At 44.1% G+C, this 20,156-nt stretch overlaps 2 protein-coding genes across 3 annotated transcripts in view; one reads left to right on the top strand and one right to left on the bottom strand.

Annotated features, from left to right (window-relative positions):
- Window positions 1–596: 596 nt before the first annotated feature.
- Window positions 597–17,700, top strand: tmem91 (transmembrane protein 91). 2 transcript variants are annotated; one of them, XR_011952706.1, is made up of 5 exons: window positions 597–783; window positions 3,746–4,235; window positions 10,356–10,511; window positions 14,274–14,564; window positions 16,511–17,700. XR_011952706.1 is itself a non-coding variant. In XM_072549312.1 (4 exons), the coding sequence occupies exons 2-4, from the start codon at window positions 3,795–3,797 to the stop codon at window positions 14,430–14,432; spliced, it is 756 nt and encodes a 251-aa protein (XP_072405413.1). In that variant the 5' UTR covers window positions 597–783; window positions 3,746–3,794; the 3' UTR covers window positions 14,433–17,700. The 2 variants fall into 2 exon arrangements, 1 of the variants encoding a protein (XP_072405413.1); XM_072549312.1 differs by having other exon boundaries at window positions 14,274–17,700.
- Window positions 17,699–20,156, bottom strand: part of exosc5 (exosome component 5) — a 24,170-nt gene continuing 21,712 nt past the window's right edge. Inside the window, exon 6 of the mRNA XM_072549313.1 lies at window positions 17,699–18,122. Coding sequence (XP_072405414.1) covers window positions 18,024–18,122 — 99 coding nt within the window. The 3' untranslated portion in view covers window positions 17,699–18,023. The remainder of the gene's footprint in view (window positions 18,123–20,156) is intronic.

Below are 20,156 nucleotides of genomic sequence, written 5' to 3'. Positions count from 1 at the left end.
ATCATGTATAACTAAAACAGGAATCTCTTGCTCTCTTACTGCCTACCATTTGCAAGTGATGGAAGGGTTGGCACGTCAATCCACACAGATCTGACCATGTTATAAAAACACCTTGCTTGACCATCAAGGCCTGGAGGGTCTGACTCAGAGGCAGGGATGACACTCTTCATCCTTGGAACTGCACCCAGCAAAGTCATTCCCCCTCCCCCAGCCCCACTTCCCCAGGGGAGGGGTTGAGGTGGCAGTTATGGAACCTGAGCTTAATCCCTCAGCAAGTTAAGCTTGGGTTAGCATGTCAACCTTGCAAGCAGTGATCAAAGCTGGCAGAAACATCCAGGACTTTGATCCAGTTCTGAACCTGCATCCCATGCCCATCCCCAGTACTTTGTGCAGAAATACAGCTGCGCACTGGCTCCAGGGAGACAACCCTTGGCACCCCAAGCTCGCATGTAGGAGTAGGGCAATTTGCAGTACCCACAGCCACAGAAAGGAAACAGCCCCGTTTTGTTGGCACATCCCCTGACAGGAGCAGGGTGGGCACTAGGACCAAGGAGAAGCCCTGCAGTTAGTGGCAAGTCTAGGATTAATTGGAGAGGTAGTTTGACAAGACTGCTCTTGATGATTGTCTGGATTCAGAGGTCTTTATTTCAGAAAACTTTCAATAGATAAACCCTGTTGCTGCTCACCTGGGTGCCAGAAAGCTCATTCCTGATGGGGGTTTGTTTAAAGAAACGGAAATCCTAATAGCGAAGCTCATTGCCACATCTCTCCCAGCGTTTCCTGGTAAGTCGTTCAGTTATCTCTGTGTTTCTTCATCCCCAATCAAACAGCCAGCCAACCGATACCCCCTCCAGTCTAACCCCTACTCTCCAACACTTGGTCCATGTCCCTGTGGGTTACAGCACTCCACAATCCCATCCAAGCCATTTCATTTAATGTGCTGAGGGTCTCTGCCCCCATATCGCTCTCTCCCTCTGTGGTGAACAATGTCCCCTTAAATCCACTCTCCTGCGTCTTATTCTCAGTCTGTGGGGAGAAATTCCGCAGCCAAATTGGTGAAAACAAGTTCAACTTGCAGCATCTAAAAACCCCAGGCAGAAAATGCTGCAAGTGCCTGTGTGAGGAGGGTCAGAAAAGCAACGCACACAATTAGTTTGCATGACTCCCGCATCCTCTGTCTCTCTTGTTTGGACCCTTTCCCTTTCTCTCGATACCATTCTCACTTTAACCTCTCTCTTGCAGTTCTCGTTCCTTACCCCCCCCCCCCCCCCCCCTCGCTATCCCGTTCCGCTAGTCCACCTCTTCCTTCCCATTTCAACACCAATCCGTGTTGATGTAGCTTCTTAAATGCGCCCCAAGGTGTTTCACGGCAGCTGCCATGAAGCAAATTTTGCAAACTATCTAAGGAGATTTTAGGTCAAATGGTTAAAGAGATAGATTTTAAAGAAAATATTAAAAGAGGAAAAGGAGGCAGAGAGACAAAGCGGGGTGGGGGGTGTTTTACGTATGTGTGTATCCATATGAGATTAGATTCCCTACAGTGTGGAAACAAGCCTTTCAGCCCAACAAGTCCACACTGACCCTCTGAACAATAACCCACCCCCCCTCTGACTAATGCACCTAACAACTATGGACTGAGATGCTGTCTTTGACTGTATATCTGTTTGTGCGATTATGTCTATATATCCGAATCAGATCCGGCTGGATTTGGGTTTTAAAGGATATGTGGTTAGATAAGAAAAAAACACGATCTCCTCAGGGTTGGAGAGCCTTCTTCCTCAATTGTAGCTCTATTCTTTTCACCCATAGTAATGCCCACCCCAAATCTCTGTGGTATAAAGGAATGTCCCAGTTCTGTTAAAGAAGCACTGGACTCTGTTTTCTCCCGATTGATGCTGCCAGGTCTGCTGAGTTTCTCTAGCAATTTCTGCATTTCTTTTCAGATCTCCAGCATCCAGAGTTCTTGGTTTTTTATTTATCTGTGTAGCTTGTCTGTCAGTGTGTGTTTTTGCATCTCTGATTTTACCTGTGTGTCTGCCTGAATCTGAATCTGTGTGCATCTCTGTATACATGTGAAAATGTGTGGCTGTGAGGATGTGTGTCCGTGTCTCACTATGTGTCTGTCTGTGTGAAACTGTCTTTGTGTATATCTCTGTACACATGTGAAAGTGTGTGCAGGTGTTTGGGTATGGATTTGTCTGTGCTGAGGGATTATACGTCTGTGTGTATCTATCTCTGTGTGCTTGCCAATGTGACTGTCTCTGTGCAAATCTCTGCGTGCACGTCTCTGTGTATGTGTTGGGTGTGGGAGTTATGTATCTGTGTCTTTCTATGTCTCTGTGTGGATGAATGTGCATGTGGGAGAGGTTGTGTGTCTCCCTACACCTGTCTGTATGTCGCGTAGTGTAGGTGTGTCTATGTGACTGTCTATGCATATGTGTCTCTGTGAATCTCTATATACATGTCTCTGTCTTTATCTTGGGGAGTATGGGCAGGGAGTTATGTGTCTGTATTAGGGTGAGTTTTGTCTCTATATCTGTGTATGTATGGGTGTGTTCGCCTGTGTGTTGACGTTTGCGTGGGTTTGTCTGTGTCTCACTCTGTGTTGGGGAATGTTGGGTGTGGATGTGTAAATGTAGGAAGGTGTTGATTGTTTTCCTGTCTCTATACAGTACATCTATCTGCTGTTGTGTGGGAGTGTGTAACTTTTTTTTGCTGTGTTATTTCACTGCTTTTCCCACCTGCTAACTACTGATTCATGCAGTCTTGCAAAGGCCTCATTGTTCACAAGAGTGCTTGGCATAGCTCTGTTAAACTGTACACTCTCTGCACTTTAAGTTAATTGAGTCATTGGCAAAATTGATGGAACAGGTTCCCACACAGAAAGGTGACAGTTTCAGAGGAGAGCTATTTTTGAGATACTAATGAGAAAACTATGAAGAGAGACATGATCCAGAGTGCAGGATACGGCCAAGGGTGAGAAGAGTTGAGTGGAAATCAGAAAGAAGGAAGGCAGCCCCATCCCTGAGGAGATCGCTGTCTTTTCCTTCCGAAGCACATTGTCCTCTAAATGTCAACCCCAAACCTTCCCTAAGATCCCAAACCACCACCTACTTACCTGGGTATGGGGTTCGATGGGCTTCCTCTTTCACGAGTCTGCCCACAGTCCTGACAGTGCCCACTATGCGGTATAAGGAATGTCCCCATTACAGTCACTTTGGACTTGAAGCATTAACTCTGTCTCACTCTGCACAGATGCTGCTGGACTTGGTGAGTTTCTCCAGCATTTGAGTTGTTACCACCAGAACAGATTATCTGCCCATTAGCTGTTATTGGGAGCTTGCTGTGTGCATTTGGCTCTTACATTTCTTATATTTTATCAATGGACCCACTTATAAAAAGCAGAGAATTGATCATAAAGTAAGCTGACAGCACCAATAATGTTTTTTCATCAACCAGTTCACACACACACCTCAAGAACAGGTGAAACTTAAGCCTTTTGGCTCACAGGTAGGGTCACTACCATTATGTAACAAGAGCTCTGAAAACTCTGAAGCAACATCATCCTTTGCTGAACATGTTCAGATATGTCTTGAGATTCCCCCGGGGCAAATGGAACTTGAACCTTGTAGCCCAGAAGCAGGGGGAGGTACCAGCATGCCACAGGAAAGGTACTACATCTTTTACAAAAACTTGAAGATTTCAATTGTTCAATTTCTAAAAAAAAACTTACTTTGTTTGACAGACACAATGCAGAGCATCTATTAACATTGGGAGGAAGACACTCTTAGGGAATGGATGATCTGTGTGAGCTTCAGAGACCCCTGTTAGGAAAGCAGGTGAGTGGCAAACTGTTTAGTCATGTACTGCCTGGCGGAACCTCAGCCAAGGAGGGGCCCACATCTCCCCATGGCCTCACGCCAATCCGCAACCAGCTGGTACCAGGCAGCTCTCCTGCCAGCACGGACTCCCAGTTGGTCCCACAGCTCCTGGACACATGCTCACTGCAGAACACTGTCGAGTCTCTCTACTGTCCAAGCCTAACGCCGCATGCAGACCTGAGGGTCTGGGCTAGCTCAAAACACTGCACCGAGACCACTTTCACTGAGAATGGACCTGGGGAGCCGAAGATAGGAAATTCGAAAGAGCCCAAGGTTCTGGAATCGGAGGCTGGTCAGGCAAAAGTTCCGACTGTCTCAGTCGATGTGGAGGACCTTCCATATCTGGAGACACAGGTAAATGGTTACTTGTTTGGAATGTGGGAAAAGCTTTCCACAATATTCTTGAATCCCTAGATACCTTTAATATTGTATTTAGAAATCTATCAATCTCTGCCTTAAACATAAGACTGTAAGATATAGGAGCAGAATTAGGCCATTTGCCCAATCAGTCTATTCCACCTTTCAATCATGGCTGATATGCTTCTCAACCTGCCTTCTCTCTGTAACCTTTGATCCCCTTACTAATCTTCGAGGAGAAAGTGAGGACTGCAGATGCTGGAGATCAGAGCTGAAAATGTGTTGCTGGGAAAGCGCAGCAGGTCAGGCAGCATCCAAGGAGCAGGAGAATCGACGTATCGGGCATAAGCCTTGGATGCTGCCTGACCTGCTGCGCTTTTCCAGCAACACATTTCCAGCTCCCCTTACTAATCAACAAACTATCTGTCTCTGTCTTAAATACACTCAATAACTTGACCTTCTGGGGCAATGAGTTCCACAGATTCACCACCCTCCAGCTGAAGAAATTCCATCTCATCTCAATACTGAAGGGCTGTCCCTTCACTCTGGGGCTGTGCTGTCAGGTCCTAGTCTCTCCTGCTAGTAAGACACCTTCAGTGACTGAGGCACCACAGCCCTCCTGACTGAAAAGATATTTGTCCTAATGTTAAATTTTCTTTCAAAGTAGCTCTCAGTGCCTAGAAAATTCAAAATGTCTTCATGATGTGATTAGAAAATTATGCTTCCCTCACTCAGTATTAAACTCACTTTTATGAATTTATCTTCAGTATTGTTGATTTTTGCAATAATTCCCTAATTATTCACATCTGTGAAATAAAGCAATAATTCACATGATTGAAATAACTGGGATTTATTTTAATTAGTTCCCTTAGGAATATAGTAACATTAGACAGAACTTTACAGCAGCAAAAACCCAATAAGATCTGTCAGCACTTTATAAGTAGCACAGGTAGTGTGAGAAAAAGAAAGAAGCAAAGGAATGAAAAGAGACAGAGCAAGAGAGAGGAAGAAAGAGAGATTAGATGAAGAGGAAGAAATATAGAAAATAGGAGCAGGAATAGGCCAGTTTGTCCTTCCAGCGTGCTCCGCCATTCAATAGCAACCAAAATCATACTGACTGGTGGAACTGACTCAAAGGGCCAAATGGCCTACTCCTGTTCCTATTTTCTATGTTTCAATATGATCATGGTTCCCACTTTCTCCCCACACCTTTTGATTCCTTTAGCCTTAAGAACTACGGTGGCTCAGTGGTTATCACTGCTGCCTCACTGCACCAGGGTCCCAGGTTCAATTCCCGCCTCAGGCGACTGTCTGTGTGGAGTTTGCACGTTCTCCCCGTGTCTGCGTGGGTTTCCTCCGGGTGCTACGGTTTCCGCCCACAGTCCAAAGATGTGCAGGTCAGGGTGAATTGGCCATGCTAAATTACCCATAGTGTTAGGTGCATTAGTCAGAGGGAAATGGGACTGGGTGGGTTACTCTTCGGAGTGTTGGTGTGGACTTGTTGCGCTGAAGGGCCTGTTTCCACACTGTAGGGAATCTAATCTAAAAAAAAACTATATCTATCATTTTCTTGAAAACATTCAATGTTTTCCCCTCAGCCGCTTTCTGTGACAGAGAATTCCACAGGCTCCCCCACTCTCTGGGTGAAGATATCTCTCTAAGCTGGAGACGATTCAGAAAAGATTTACCAGGATGTTGCTGGGAATGAAGGGTCTGAGATATAAAAATAGATTGGAAAGACTGGGACATTTTATTCACTGGAGTGACCTTATTGAGGTTTATAGAATCATGAGGGGCATAGATAAGGTGAATAACAAAGGTGGGGGATTTCGAGGCTGGGGGGGGGGCATATTTTTAAGGAGAGATGAGAAAGATTTAAAAAGGATATGAGGGGCAACATTTTTCCACAGAGGGTGGTTTTCGTGTGGAATGAAATGTCAGAGGAAGTGGTGAATGCAGGTACAGTTACAACGTCTAAAAGAAATTTGGATAAGTTCATAATTAGGAAAGGTTTGGAGGGCTATGAGCCAAACACAGGCAGGTGGGACTAGTTTAGTTTGGGAACATGGTAGGCATGGACTGGTTGGACCGAAGGGTCTGTTTTCATGCTGTATGACTCTCTGACTCAGTCTTAAATGGCCTACTCTGTATCCTTAGACTGTGACCCCTGGTTCTCGACTCCCTGGAATCTGGAATATCCTTCTTGTGTTTAGTCTGTCTAGTCCTGTTGTAATTTTATAGATTTCTACAAGATCTCTCCCTCATTCAACAGAGAAAGAGATGAGAGAAAGGAAGGGAGAGATGGTTAGTTAGGAGAGAAATTAATGGAGAGAAAGACAAATGGAGAGAGACAGAGGGATACAGAAAGATAGAATGAAAGAGAGAGGAAGAGATAGATGGACAGAACAGCAGAGGTGAAAAAAAAATCAGCGAGACAGAGGCAGGAACCTTCTGTCCTTCCCTGTGATGGGTTTAGCATTTGGGTCGGGGGTGCACTTAATTAGGCAGCAGAGTATTAGAAGCTTCCTTACACTGCCTTCCTCCTTCCATTTTGGGCAAGTCTTCCCATCGTGATTGAGGCCCTTCAGTGCCCACTTAATGCTTAAATAAGGGCTTCATCCCCCTACCTGGGTATTAACCCAGCAGTGAGCAGGGGGGATTGGCCATGTGGGGAGAACAAGCAAACTGCTGGTTGGAATTTGCAGGGTCTCTGATTGGTGGTGGTTGGGGTTAGGCGGTGGAGATGCACGTGGCCCTCATTCATAGGCATTCGGTGCTAGATCGAGGGACCTTAGAGATATTCCGCACACCCTTGCTGACTCGACCGTCAGCTGCAGCTGGGATCCACTGATGATCCTAGCCTGGCTTTGTACTGGCAGATGGCACTGCCTCACCACTGGCACTGTGGCCCAATAGAGGTGCCAGGCTCTGAGCAGTTGGCAGGTCTTAGTGAGCAGGTTGGGAGCATCTAAAACCACATTCATAATCCTTCAACCAACATTGTTAATACAGATGATCTGGTCACTATCACTTTCTCTTTGTGGGAGCTTGCTATGTGAAAATTGGTTCTCATGTTTCCTCCAATAGTGACTGTACTTCAAAAGTGTCCCATTGGCTGTCAAGCAATTCAGAGTGTCCTACAGTCAGGAGAGGTCTATTTAAATGCTAAACCTTTCTTTATGTCAGTGATAATTTTCCTTGACTTAAGTTGGTGACACAAAATCAGGATAGGTTTAGCTAAGATTGACTAAGAATAGCTGTTCCCTTTAGCTGATGGTACACAGGACATAGGAACACAGATTTAAGGTTCTGGGCAAGAGGTGCAGTGAGAATTTGATGAAGAACTCTTCGATATAGTGAGTGGTAATGACTCAGAAAGCCTAACTCTACAGAGAAATCTGTTTTACCTTCTGTTTCTGAAGTGTGTTTGTGTGTATTTCACAGTGTCATTTGGAGATGTTTGTAGTTGGAAATTTTTCTGTATTACTGACTGTGTAAGTTCATCTATATTGGATATTTTTTTGATTAAATAATAAAACCATAATTGCTTAATAAGAAACCTGGTTGGTAGATCCTTTTAAGTTTCAAACCATTTATAGAAACAGGGAGACTAAGGTTCAGGTATATCATTCTTTGAAAGTTGCATCACAGGTATACAGGGTATTAAACAAGGCGTTTGGCACACTTGCCTTCAGTCCTGAGACTACTGGGTAGACGAGTTGGGATGTCATGTTATGGCTGTACAGGACTTTGGTGAGGCCAATTTTGGAGTATTGAGTAGAGTTTTGGTCATCCTGCTATAGGAAGAATATTATTAAATTGGAGAGGGTGCAGAAAAGATTTATGAGGAAGTTACCAGGATTGGAGGGTTTGAGTTATAGGGAGAGGCTGGATAGGCTGCAACTTCTTTCACTGGAGCGTTGGAGGTTGAGGGATTACTTTATAGACATTTATGAAGTCATGAGGGGTCTCGATAGGGGTATAGCAAAGGTCTTTTCCCTAGGTTAGGGAAGCCCAAAACCAGAGAGCAGTGGAAAGATTTAAAAGGGATCTGAAGGACAACCTTTTCACAAAGAGGGTGGTTCACATGTGAAATGAGCAGCAAGTGAAAGTGGTAAATGCATTTACAGTTTCAACATTTAAAAAACATCTGGACAGATACATGAATAGGAAACGTTTAGAGGAATATGGGCCAAAGACAAGCAAATGGGACTAATTTAGTTTGGGAAACTTGGTTGGCACGAATGAGTTGGACCAAAGGGTTTGTTTCTGTGCTGTATGGCTCTAAGACTCTGTGACTGTGGAACCCGCTAGTTACGAAGGTGGTAGAAGTGAAGACAATCAACGATTTGGGAATGGGAATGGGACCGGGATTGCTTTACTCCACAGACAGCCAACATAGACTCAATGAGCCAAATACTGTCCTATGTTGTAATGACTCCATGGTTCGATTTGCTATTGGTGGGATCTTGCTATGTACCAATTGCCTGTTCTCCTGTCTTGTCTTAATTTCATAGTAATTAATTGGCTACTAATCGCTTTGGAATGTCCTGAGGTAGTGCTGGGTTGTTAAATGCCTTAGTTTTTTTTACAATAAACCTCCTTAAAATACCTCTTTTTAAAATAAATTCCATCTGGTTCTGATTAATGTGTTTAGACATTTTATGTTGAGCTAATATGAACTCAGTCTCAAGAACACAGCAAACGGAATCATAGAAGTGGCATGGTATAGAAATAGGCCATCATGTCTGAACTGGCTCTTCAAGTGAGCATTGTTGCCTACTGCTAATTTCTGGCCTTTTTCCCATACCCTTGCATGTTACTTATTAGATTAGATTACATTACAGTGTGGAAACAGGCCCTTTGGCCCAACACGCCCACGCCGACCCGCCGAAGCACAACCCACCCCTACATTTACCCCTTACCTAACACTACGGGCAATTTAGCATGGCCAATTCACCTTACCTGCACATCTTTGGACTGTGGGAGGAAATCGGAGCACCCGGAGGAAACCCACGCAGACACGGGGAGAACGTGCAAACTCCACACAGTCAGTCGCCTGAGGCGGGAATTGAAGCCGGGTCTCTTGCGCTATGAGGCAACAGTGCTAACCACTGTGCCACCGTGCCGCCCACTTCTATCTAAATAATCATCCAATGTCCTCTTGAATGCCTCAATGAAAGAGGAGCAGGGATAAACCACTTGGTCCCTCAGGCCTGTTCTACCATTCAATACAATCATGGTCCTTGGGCTTCAACTTCACTTTCCCATCCGCTCCCTGTGTCCCTCGATTCTCTGAGAGAACAAATACCTGTTTATCCCAGCCTTAAATATATTCAACAAGAGAGAATCCAAGGCCCTCAGGGCTACAGAATTCCAAAGATTCACAACCCTTTGAGTGACCACAGCTCTTCCCAACTCAGTCTTAAATGATCATCCCAATCACCAACCTTTTGGTGACCAGTCTTAATTTGACTGGACATCCAGCAAGATAACGCACTATATAAATAGTGGTCATTGTTAGAGTTTGTGGTGTATTTGAACGTGGATCCATCAGTGAAGACCACTCCTCCATTATGTCATATCTTACTCTGGGAGTATTTGTGGACATGACGGTCAGAGGTGGCACGTGACTCAGTGGTTAGCACTGTTGCCTCACAGTGCCAGGGACCCGGGTTCAATTTCTGCCCCAGGTGACTGTCTGTGTGGAATTTGCATATTCTCCCCGTGTCTGCGTGGGTTTCCTCCAGGTGCTCCGCTTTCCTCAATCCAAAAGACCTGCAGGTTAGGTGTATTGGCCGTGCTAAGTTGCCTATAGTGAAAAGTGCATTAGTCAGGGGTAAATATAGAGTAGAGGAATGGGTCTGGATGGGTTACTGTTCGGAAGGTCAGTGTGGACTTGTTGGGCTGAAGGGCCAGTTTCCATACAGTAGGGAATCTAAATAAATTGCCCATAGTGTCCAGGGATATGCAGGCTAGGCGGATTAGCCATGGGAAATGAGGGGTTCTAGGGTTTGGATGGGATGCTTTTCAGAGGGTTGGTGTGAACTCGATGGGCCAAATGGCCTGCCTCTGCATTGTAGGGATTCTGATTCCATGATGTTGATATTTTCACAGACCAATTATTACAACGATGGGGACAGTGATAGTGATAGTGATAGTGACAGCACACTCTCATTCAACATTCCCCAGGATTATCTAGGACTCGCTGTCTTCTCAATGCTCTGTTGCTTCTGGCCAATGGGAATTGCTGCATTTTATTTATCACAGAAGGTAAGATGCTGTTTTATTCATATTCTTGCTGGAGTATTCCAGGTTTCATTTGTGAGAACAGATCACAACAGCCTTTTGTATCCTGGAGTTTAAAAGATTGAGGGGTGACCTAATCGAGCTGTTTAATAAAACAGAGGAGGTCTTTCCTTGCATAGTACGTAGCACCTCTGCCTCTGAGCCAGAAGGTCCAAGGTCATGTTCCACTCCAGGACTTGACGGCAAAGGGAGATGTGTTCACAATGCAGCCAAACAAGTTGACCATTAAATAAAAACCAAAAGATGTGCGGATGCTGGAAGTCAGAAACAAAAACAGAAATTGCCAGAAAAGCTCAGGTCTGGCAGCATCTGTGGAGAGAAATCAGAGCTACGTTTCAGATCCAGTTCTGAGGAAGGGTCACGGGACCTTTATTTTATTAGATTAGATTCCTTACAGCGTGGAAACAGGCCCTTCAGCCCAACAAGTCCACACTGACCCTCCGAACAGTAACCCACCCAGACCCGTTCCCCTACCCTACATTCACCCCTGACTAATGCACCTCACACTATGGGCATTTTAGCATGACCAATTCACATCTTTTTTGGAATTGTGGGACGAAACCCACGCAGACACGGGGAGAAAGTGCAAACTCCACATAAACAGTCACCCGAGTTGGAATCAAACCTGGGTCCTGGCACCGTAAGACAGCAGTGCTAACCACCGAGCCACCGTGCTGACCTGAAAAGTTAACTCCGATTTCCCTCCACAGATACTGCCAGAACTGCTGAGCTTTCTATTTTTGCTTGTGTTTGGGGTTGAATATTAACTTGTAAATCTGACCATAAGATGGAGGAGCAGAAGTTGGCCTTTCAACCCATTGAGACTGCCCCACCAATCAATAAGTTCATGTCTGATCCGGTAATCCTCAATTCCACTTGAGGGCCTTTTCCTGGTAATCTCTTATTATGTTACTAATTAATAATCTGTCTATCAGAGCCTTGACTATACTTAATGACCCAGCCTCATCTGCCCTCTGTGGTGAAGAATTCCACAGATTCACTACCCACTGAGAAGAAATCCTTCATTCTCTTCCATTGGCAGGAGGTAAGAGTGGAGAAAGTCCTGATTTGCCCTGATAGATAGAAATTGGAGCCTCTACAACTGTCACTATTCATAGGTCCAGGCTACAATATGCAAGTAAGAGTGTATGATACCTCAGTAACTTGAACGCCTTGGATGTAACAGATGGGAAAACTGGAGAACCCAATTAAAGAATTGATACAGAGAAACTACCTCCATTGCTCTGGGCATGCAAACCTGAAATGAGAAGTGAATTTCCAGCTCAGCACTGTCCCCATGACTTGTCCGACCTGCCTATCTTCTTTTCCACCCATCCACTCCACCCTCCTCCCCTCGACCTATCACCTTCATCCCTTCCCCCACTCACCCATTGTACTCTATGCTACTTTCTCCCCACCCCTACCCTCCTCTAGCTTATCTCTCCACGCTTCAGGCTCACTGCCTTTATTCGGGCTTTTGCCCGAAACGTCGATTTTGCTGCTCCTCGGATGCTGCCTGAACTGCTGTGCTCTTCCAGCACCACTAATCCAAAATGAGAAGTGAACAGTCAAGGCCTGAAATCACATAGTGCGTTTTCCCACTCTGAAAGCTCCTCCTTTGAATGTCAGTAGGTTCAGGTTGTCAATTGGAGCTTTCCAGAGGTATAGATAAGAGTTTTATCAGGAATAACAGATATTGTTGGTGCAGATAGGATGGGCCAAATTTCCTTCTTCTGCACTGTAATAATTCTGTAAACAGATATGGAGCAAAGACAGGTAAATGGAGTTGAGGTACAAGAGGAAGTTTGATCCAATAAATGGGCAGTGACTAGGGCCTGAAGAACCTGCTCTAGCTCCTGCACTCCCAGCTACCTGCTTCATTAAAGGTGAGAGGGCATCTTAGCAGTCACAGCTCTGCTTATTGCTGTGGACAGTGTGGAATCGCAGTAGTCAAGCTCCAACAGCCATTCAGCTCTTTTAAATAGAATGAACTTCTCCAACTGTGGCCTTTTGAACATGCCCAGTTTTAACTGCCCCACCACTGTTAATTGAGTGTCTAGAACTCCCCCTTGTTCAAGAAGGGGAGTAGAGACAACCCTGGTAATTATAGGCCAGTGAGCCTTACTTCGGTTATGGGTAAAGTGTTGGAAAAAGCTATAAGAGATAGGATTTATAATCATCGAGAGAAGAATAAGTTTATCAGGAATAAGAACACGGTTTTGTGAAATGTAGGTCGTGCCTGACAAACCTTATTGAGTTCTTTGAGAAGAAGACTCAACAGCTGGATGAGGATAAAGCAGTTGATGTGGTGTATATGGATTTCAGTAAGGCGTTTGATAAGATTCCTCATGGTAGGCTATTGCTCAAAATACAGAGGCATGGGATTGAGGGTGATTTAATGGTTTGGATTAGAAATTGGCTAGCCGAAAGAAGACAGAGGGCGGTGGTTGTTGGTAAATATTCATCCTGGAGTTCCGTTACTAGTGGTGTACCGCAGGGATCTGTTTTGGAGCCACTGCTATTTTTCACTTCTTAGAAATGACCTAGATAAGTGCATAGAAGGATGGGTTAGTAAATTTGCGGATGATACTAAGGTCAGTGGAGTTGTGGATCGTGCTGAAGGATGTTGCAGGTTACAGAGGGACATAGATAAGCTGCAGACCTGGGCTGAGAGGTGGCAAATGGAGTTTAATGCAGAAAAGTGTGAGGTGATTCACTTTGGAAGGAGCAACAAAAATAAAGAGTACAGGGCTAATGGTAAGATTCTTGGTAGTGTAGAAAAGCAGAGCGGTCTTGGTGTCCATGTACATAGATCCCTGAAAGTTTCTACCCAGGTTGATAGGCTACCGAGTGTTAGTTTTTCAATGGCAAAGGGATTGGGTTTCGGAGCCACGAGGTCATGCTGTAGCTGTACAAAACTCTAGTGCGGCCACATTTGGAGTGTTACATACAGTTCTGTTCACCGCGTTATAGGGAATGTGGAAGCTTTGGAAAGAGATTTACAAGGATATTGCCTGGCATGGAGGGAAGGTCTTATGAGGAAAGGCTAAGGGACTTGAGGCTGTTTTCGTTAGAGAGAAGAAGGTTGAGAGGGGAGTTAATTGAGACATATAAGATAAGCAGAGGGTTAGATAGGGTGGGCATTGAGAGCCTTGTTCCTCCAATGGTGATGGCTAGCACGAGGGAATATAGCTTTAAATTGAAGGGTGATAGATATAGGACAGATGTCAGAGGTAGTTTCATTACTCAAAGTAATAGGAGTGTGGAACGCACTGCCTGCAACAGTAGTAGACTCACCAACCTTAAGGGAATTTAAATGGTCACTGGATAAACATATGGATGGAAGTGAAATAGTGTAGGTTAGGTAGGCTTCAGATTCCTTCCACAGGCGCAACATCGAGAGCCAAAAGGCCTGTACTGTGGTATAGTGTTCTATGTTCTAATTCCCTCCCTCAACCTCCCTGCTTACAAACTCCTCCTTTAAGATGTTTCCTAAAAGAGAATTGAGTTTTTTTAATATTTCCTTATATGGTTCACCATTAAGTTTTGTTTCCTGTGAGGCCCTTCGGAATGTTTTAACATTGAAGGTACTATATAAATATCGGCTGTTGTTGAACAAGCAGCTTTGGTTACCCTCATTTCTCAGGACATTGTATTAACTTTGACTACTTCTCAGTTTTTTGTTCCTTCTATGTAACAATTTCCTTCTCACCTCGTGCTCTGCAGACCAGCAAAGCTACAGCCAAAGGGGACTATCGACAGGCCAGCTCTGCCTCCAGGAAAGCTCTGTGCACAGCCATCTGTTCTATTGCTCTTGGGGTCTGCACCTACATCGGAGGCATGGTGGCTCTGGTGATATACTTGGCAAAGAATGGGCACTCGTAGTGCCAGAGCCTGGAAGGGTCTAGGCTCCACAGGAGCAGAGACTGAGAAGAGACTTGCTGGGCAGATTCTGACTCCCACAGGGCTGTGATACCAGACAGCCCATCAGGAGAACCATCTACTATCTGTCTAAAGGTAACCAACTCTTAGCTGCAAGGTCTGAATGGAGGTCACGCTGCTTTGTGGAACATCTTGTGAGTGTCTCAGCCATTTCGCTGATCCAACAATTGTTTTGATCAACAATAAATGGAAGGTTCCATCTTCAGGGAACCTAGACTAAATCAGGGATCAGAATTCCCATCATGTTGTATGTATATAATTGTCTGTAACAGAGTTTCAAAAGTTGTGGTTTCAAGCCTCACTCCAGAGATTTGAGTTCACACCCAATGCCATTCCTGACAGCGTACTGCACTGTTGGACCTGTCACCTTCTGAATGAGATATTTAACTAATAGCCATTCTCAGATGGTTGTAACAGCTATCATAGCACTCTTAAGGGCAAAGGAGTTCACCTCAATTGTACTGACTAATATTTATGTCAAAAACCGGTAATTTGGTCATTGTCACATGGGAGCTTGCTGTATGCAAATAGGTTACTATATTTCCTACATTACCATAGTGGCTATTGCAAAGCAAATGGAGTATAAATGTAGGGAGATCTTGCTAATGCCATACAATACTCTAGTTAGAACCTACCTGCAATACTATGTTAAAGATTCCAACACTTGCAAAATATTGGCAGCCAAAGTAAAACATTCCTTGGAATAGAGTGCAACTCCCATTGCAACCAAGAGCATTGAAGGCTATCCCACAAATTCAGTGCACTCTTTCTCAAGCTCCACATCGAGGGCTCAAATTATTTTCTCCTCCCCCAGTGCCAGAAATGCGTACATTAACTGCAGTGAAGATCATAACACTCTGCTGCTGCTGCTAATCACTTGGAATAGACTGCAGCAACTAAGATAAGTGCAAGAGCGAAAAGCTTTTAGATTTCAAGGTGGGATTATAGTATTTGACAGAGAAGGGAATAAAGAATGGAGCAATTTACATTTGAATAAACACTAGATTTACTGAAAGTGTTTTAAAATGAGAAATGTGACATCAACTATATTCACCAGCATAATATTACACAAATTTTTTTGGAAAATTCATTCCAGAGATGTGGGTGTCATTAGCAAGGTCGATATTTATGGCTCATCCCTAGTTACTGTTGAGTAGGTGACGATGATGATGGTTTCTTTCTTAAAGCGGTTTTGTCTTTTGTGAAGGCAAGTCCCTGTGATATTGGGGTGGAGTGTTAGGATTTGGACCTAGCGACAAAGGAGGTACTTAATGATACCTTGTCCAAATTGGTGTGGAAAGTGACAGTTGTGGTGTTTTCACTGACCATGCCGACCTGATATCCTCAATAAATTTAACAATGTTTGCCAGCATTTGACCCACATTCCTCTCAACCCTTCCTATTCATATACCCACCCAGATGCCTTTTCAATATTGTAATTGTACCAGCCTCTACCACGTCCTCTGGCAGCTCATTCCATACACACACCACCCTCTGCATGAAAACATTTTCCCATAGGTCCCTTGTAAATCTTTCCCTTCTCACCTTAAACCTAATGCCCTCTAGTTTTGACTACCCCACCCCAGGGAAAAGACCTTGTCTATTTACCCTATCCACACCCCTCATGATTTTGTGGACCTCTATAAAGGTCACCCCTCAGCCTCTGACACTCCCAGGAAAACAGCCCCAGCCTCTCCCTATAGCTCAAAGCCTCCAACTCTGGCAGCATCCTTGTAAATCTTTTCTGAACCCTCTCAAGTTTTACAACATCCTTCCAATTAGCAAGGAGACCAGGATTGCACACTGTATTCCAATACTGGCCTCACCAATATTGTGTCTCTATCGGACAAGAGCTCCCAACTCCTATTCTCAATGGACTGAGCAATAAAGGCAAGCATATCAAATGCCACCTTCACTCCACATTTAAAGAAAGAATTCACATTTCCATAGCTTTCTCTATGACTATAGGGCATTCTAAAACCTTTCCAGCTGAATAAGTTACTTTCACTGTTGCAATGCAGGAGATGCGGCAGCTACTTTGTGCATAAGCAAGCTACCCAAAGATGATATGACAATGAAAGTTATCATCCTCACAAATACAAATGTGGGGAAATCCTGCTGCAGCCACCATCACACACAGCTTGGCCGCATGTAGTTCAAGGGCAGAAGCAAGAAAATTTAAATCCAATTGGGTTCCATCAAGACAGGTACAGTATGAGTTAGATACGCAGAGTAAAAAGTTCCTCTCTGGTGCTAAGGGCATACTTTTCAGTGGTAAACTATGATCTTGTGGGAGACCTGATTTGGGTTGATCAATCCTTCACATTTCTTTCAAAATAACTTCCAAAGCAGCTGGAGACATTACTGTAATCAGCAGGTACCTGACTGAGTTGTTGGGACTGGTCAATAGCAATCTTCACCCTGCTCAGTCCTTGGAACAGGACATTTGTTTCCCAAATTATAATAATCTCTATTAATCCCAAACCCCACAGAGGCCACGTGTTTTATGCATTCATTCATTGATAGGGGAATTGAGGAACATTTATCGGCCCAACTCATGTTGAAGACCAGTCAACATTAGAAGCACAAACTGCCCCACTTGCAGCTTTACCAGTTTCAATAAGATCTACTGTTGCATCTCCCCTGTCCCATACAGTCGTGTTATCCTGGGCAACACAATTTGGATCCCAAGGGACAGAGTGCCCCAGACAATGCTTATCCTGGGAATCCTATACCCAGTGAGTGTGAGTGCTCCAGCCAACTCAGTGCATCAGGGAGAGAGTGTGCCCTGGGGGCAAGCTGGGTGCCAGGGTGAGACAATGCCAAAGGGAACTCCTACCCTTGGGAGCGACGTCACCCAGACAGCCTGCACCTTGGGGGATAGCGGGTACCCAAGGCAAGCTGTACCATGAGGAGAGACAGTGCCCAAGGGAGAGTGGACATCCCAATTGCCTATCCCCTGAAGACAGTTAGTACCATCAGGGTGGAAAGAGAAAACTGGCACAGGACTGCAATTCTATTACTGAGATACAGAAGGCAGGAACAACCAAACAAACACCCTTTAAACCTCACAAGAAAGCAGTGATTCCAGGGCTGGCACTTTGACCAGATTTGCCAATGACTGCAATGGGTTTTCATTTGTTGTAACCATTATTTCTCAGATCTGAAGAGAATGGAAATTGTAAAACTAGCATGAAACAACACTGTAATTCTTCACCATTAAACTTTATTTTTAAAAAAAAGTTCCTTCTTCCTGACTCCCAAATACATGCTTTGCAAGTGTTCAAAGTACAGTGTGTAATGTGCCAAAGTGCTGAAACAGCTGAGAGTTACTGTTTCTTTCAGACCAGCTCAGAATACCCACAGCTATCCACAGGATTGATCATCGAGGGCTCAGTGATCATGGAAGGCTCAGGACCAGGATATAAACAGAATATTCATTGCTCTCCATCAGAGACTGTCCGTTGGCTTCATTCTGAACTTGATGGCTCTTGGCTTTCCTGAAGGCCCTTAAGCACTCTACTGCTCCCATCTCTAGTCACTCATTTTCGAGTATTTCCTGCTCACCGAATCCCTGTAGAATTGGAAGATTTTCTCTGCAGCTTTCTGGCACATTGCGACACACTGTTGGAGCTGTGTAAGAGAGATAAGCGCATTAGCAATATCATGGAGATGGCCTTTTCCCTCCTCTTCCTAACAGAACTCCAGCCAGAAGGATGGGCCCCTGTAAAATCTTAGCATTGAAAAACGCAACTGTATAAATATAAAACATCAGCAGTATAACAGACATGTTTGGGATGATTAGAAAATTGTACAGAGAGGAATGGGAAGGCAGGGACTGATTAAACTACACCTATTATCCAGAATTTATAGCACAGAAATAAGCTGTTCATCACAACACCTATCCATACCCTATCTCTGAAACCAAGTCCAGTTCTAAAACTGATATTCCTTATAACTGGCCAAGTACCTCCAAGTTACTGCATGTGCGGCTGTACAAAAAGGTTTGAAGGTTCACATACTTTAACGAGTGGACTCACTAACAAAAAACATTAGAAGGAACGTTACCACTGTGGCCGGACAGACCACCCGAAATAATGAACTTATGATGGAGTTGCAAAAGAATGGACAATAATTAAAGTAGTTTGGGAAGTGGAAGCCAACCTTGACTAGAGTGACTGTATCAATCCCCATCCTGCAGAATCCAGACAGGCTGCAGCTGCCCATAGACTGTTTGCAAACAAACCTGACAGCTGCAGACTCTGCAATAATACACACCCAAAGTTGGACTTAAATGGGACAAAAGAATGTCGCCCTCAGGACAATTAGGAGCAGTGAGTCATTCCTTAGACACGGAGGCGCCTAGCACCTTTATTTGGAGGAGGCTACATGCACCCTACACCTACCATAATGGACACCTAAGGGTCACCCTGCCATCAATGAGCCAACACCTGTTTGGGTCTGATTGATCAAGGAAATCGAACCTGATCAATCCATTGGCAGATTCTCAAGATCCTCCCAAAAGGGCGCGAAGACTCGGAAGGATAACAATCTCCACAAAACCCCTCTCAGTGCGGTAACAAGAATAACCACTGAAAGAGAAGACACCTCAGAGACCATTAGAAGACGATGACATCATCACATGGAGTCCAGCCATGTTCTCGTGTGGTGGTACACGATTGCACAAAGTTAAGTTAAAGCATAAGGTAGTTTGTACTATTTTTCATTAGTTTATAGTATACTTTATTGTTCTAATATTAAGTGTGTTCAAATACCAAATATTTTTGATGATAGGAGTCGACTCACAATTCTATTGCTGAACATAAGAATTTAAGCACACTGTGTGGCAGGTCCAACACCTCCAACTCTGAGATCAGTGCACACCTCCAATTTTGATCTCTTGCACTTTCTTGACTTTAGATTATCATGGAAAGTCTATGTCATCAGCTGCCTATCCCCCAAGATTGCTTTCCCAAAATCTTGCCAGCTCTTTCTTAAATTTAGATGCTCTTTAACCAAACTTCTGAGTCACCTCGACATCACTCAGCATCAAATGTTGTTTGGAAACACTGCTGCACAGACCATGAGATGTCTGACTACATTTGAAACTCACTACAAATATAAGCAATCATTTGTTGTTGCTAGAGTTAATGTTCCATATGACCCTTCCTGTCCTTCCATCATCTAATTCCATCAACAAAATTTTCAATTTCTTTCTCACTCGTGTATATTGAGATTTCATTTACATGCAGCTATGTCATTTGCCCCAAACACTCCATGTGCCTTCAATTTGCACATTCTGACCATTCTCTAAGGAAATACATTTCTCCACATCTCGTTATCAAAATTATTAGTGACTATTTTATAACTATGTCCCCTACATTGTGGATTCTCGAGAATTGGAAACAGCTTATTTACATCCATTTTATCGAACCAATCAGAATTATCAAGATTTCTATTAAAAGTCGCCCTTTGTCATTTCTTTGTTAAAAAAAGAGAGAATAGAGAAGTAATCAGTTCAATATTCCCGGACAGTTATAACTTCAGAGTTTTGGTAATATCCTTTTGCACATTCAACATGAGGATGCACACTCACAGCTGTACACTGAGAGTGTAGTTCACCAAGCACACAAGTTTCCAGCTATTTCGAGTCACAACTCAGACCAT

Source organism: Chiloscyllium punctatum, chromosome 29 (assembly GCF_047496795.1).
Source record: "Chiloscyllium punctatum isolate Juve2018m chromosome 29, sChiPun1.3, whole genome shotgun sequence".
Lineage (NCBI taxonomy): Eukaryota > Metazoa > Chordata > Chondrichthyes > Orectolobiformes > Hemiscylliidae > Chiloscyllium > Chiloscyllium punctatum.
The sequence above is the reverse complement of the archived record's forward strand: the minus strand, read 5'-3'. Positions and strand labels throughout refer to the sequence as shown.

What these genes read in the sequence shown, in the direction of transcription:
- tmem91 (XM_072549312.1), top strand. Translation starts at nt 3,795, where the DNA reads ATGGATGATCTGTGTGAGCTTCAGAGACCCCTGTTAGGAAAGCAGGTG. An exon ending in TTCCATATCTGGAGACACAG is followed by an intron (nt 4,236 to 10,355) that starts GTAAATGGTTAC and finishes ATATTTTCACAG; the next exon opens with ACCAATTATTACAACGATGG. An exon ending in CATTTTATTTATCACAGAAG is followed by an intron (nt 10,512 to 14,273) that starts GTAAGATGCTGT and finishes CGTGCTCTGCAG; the next exon opens with ACCAGCAAAGCTACAGCCAA.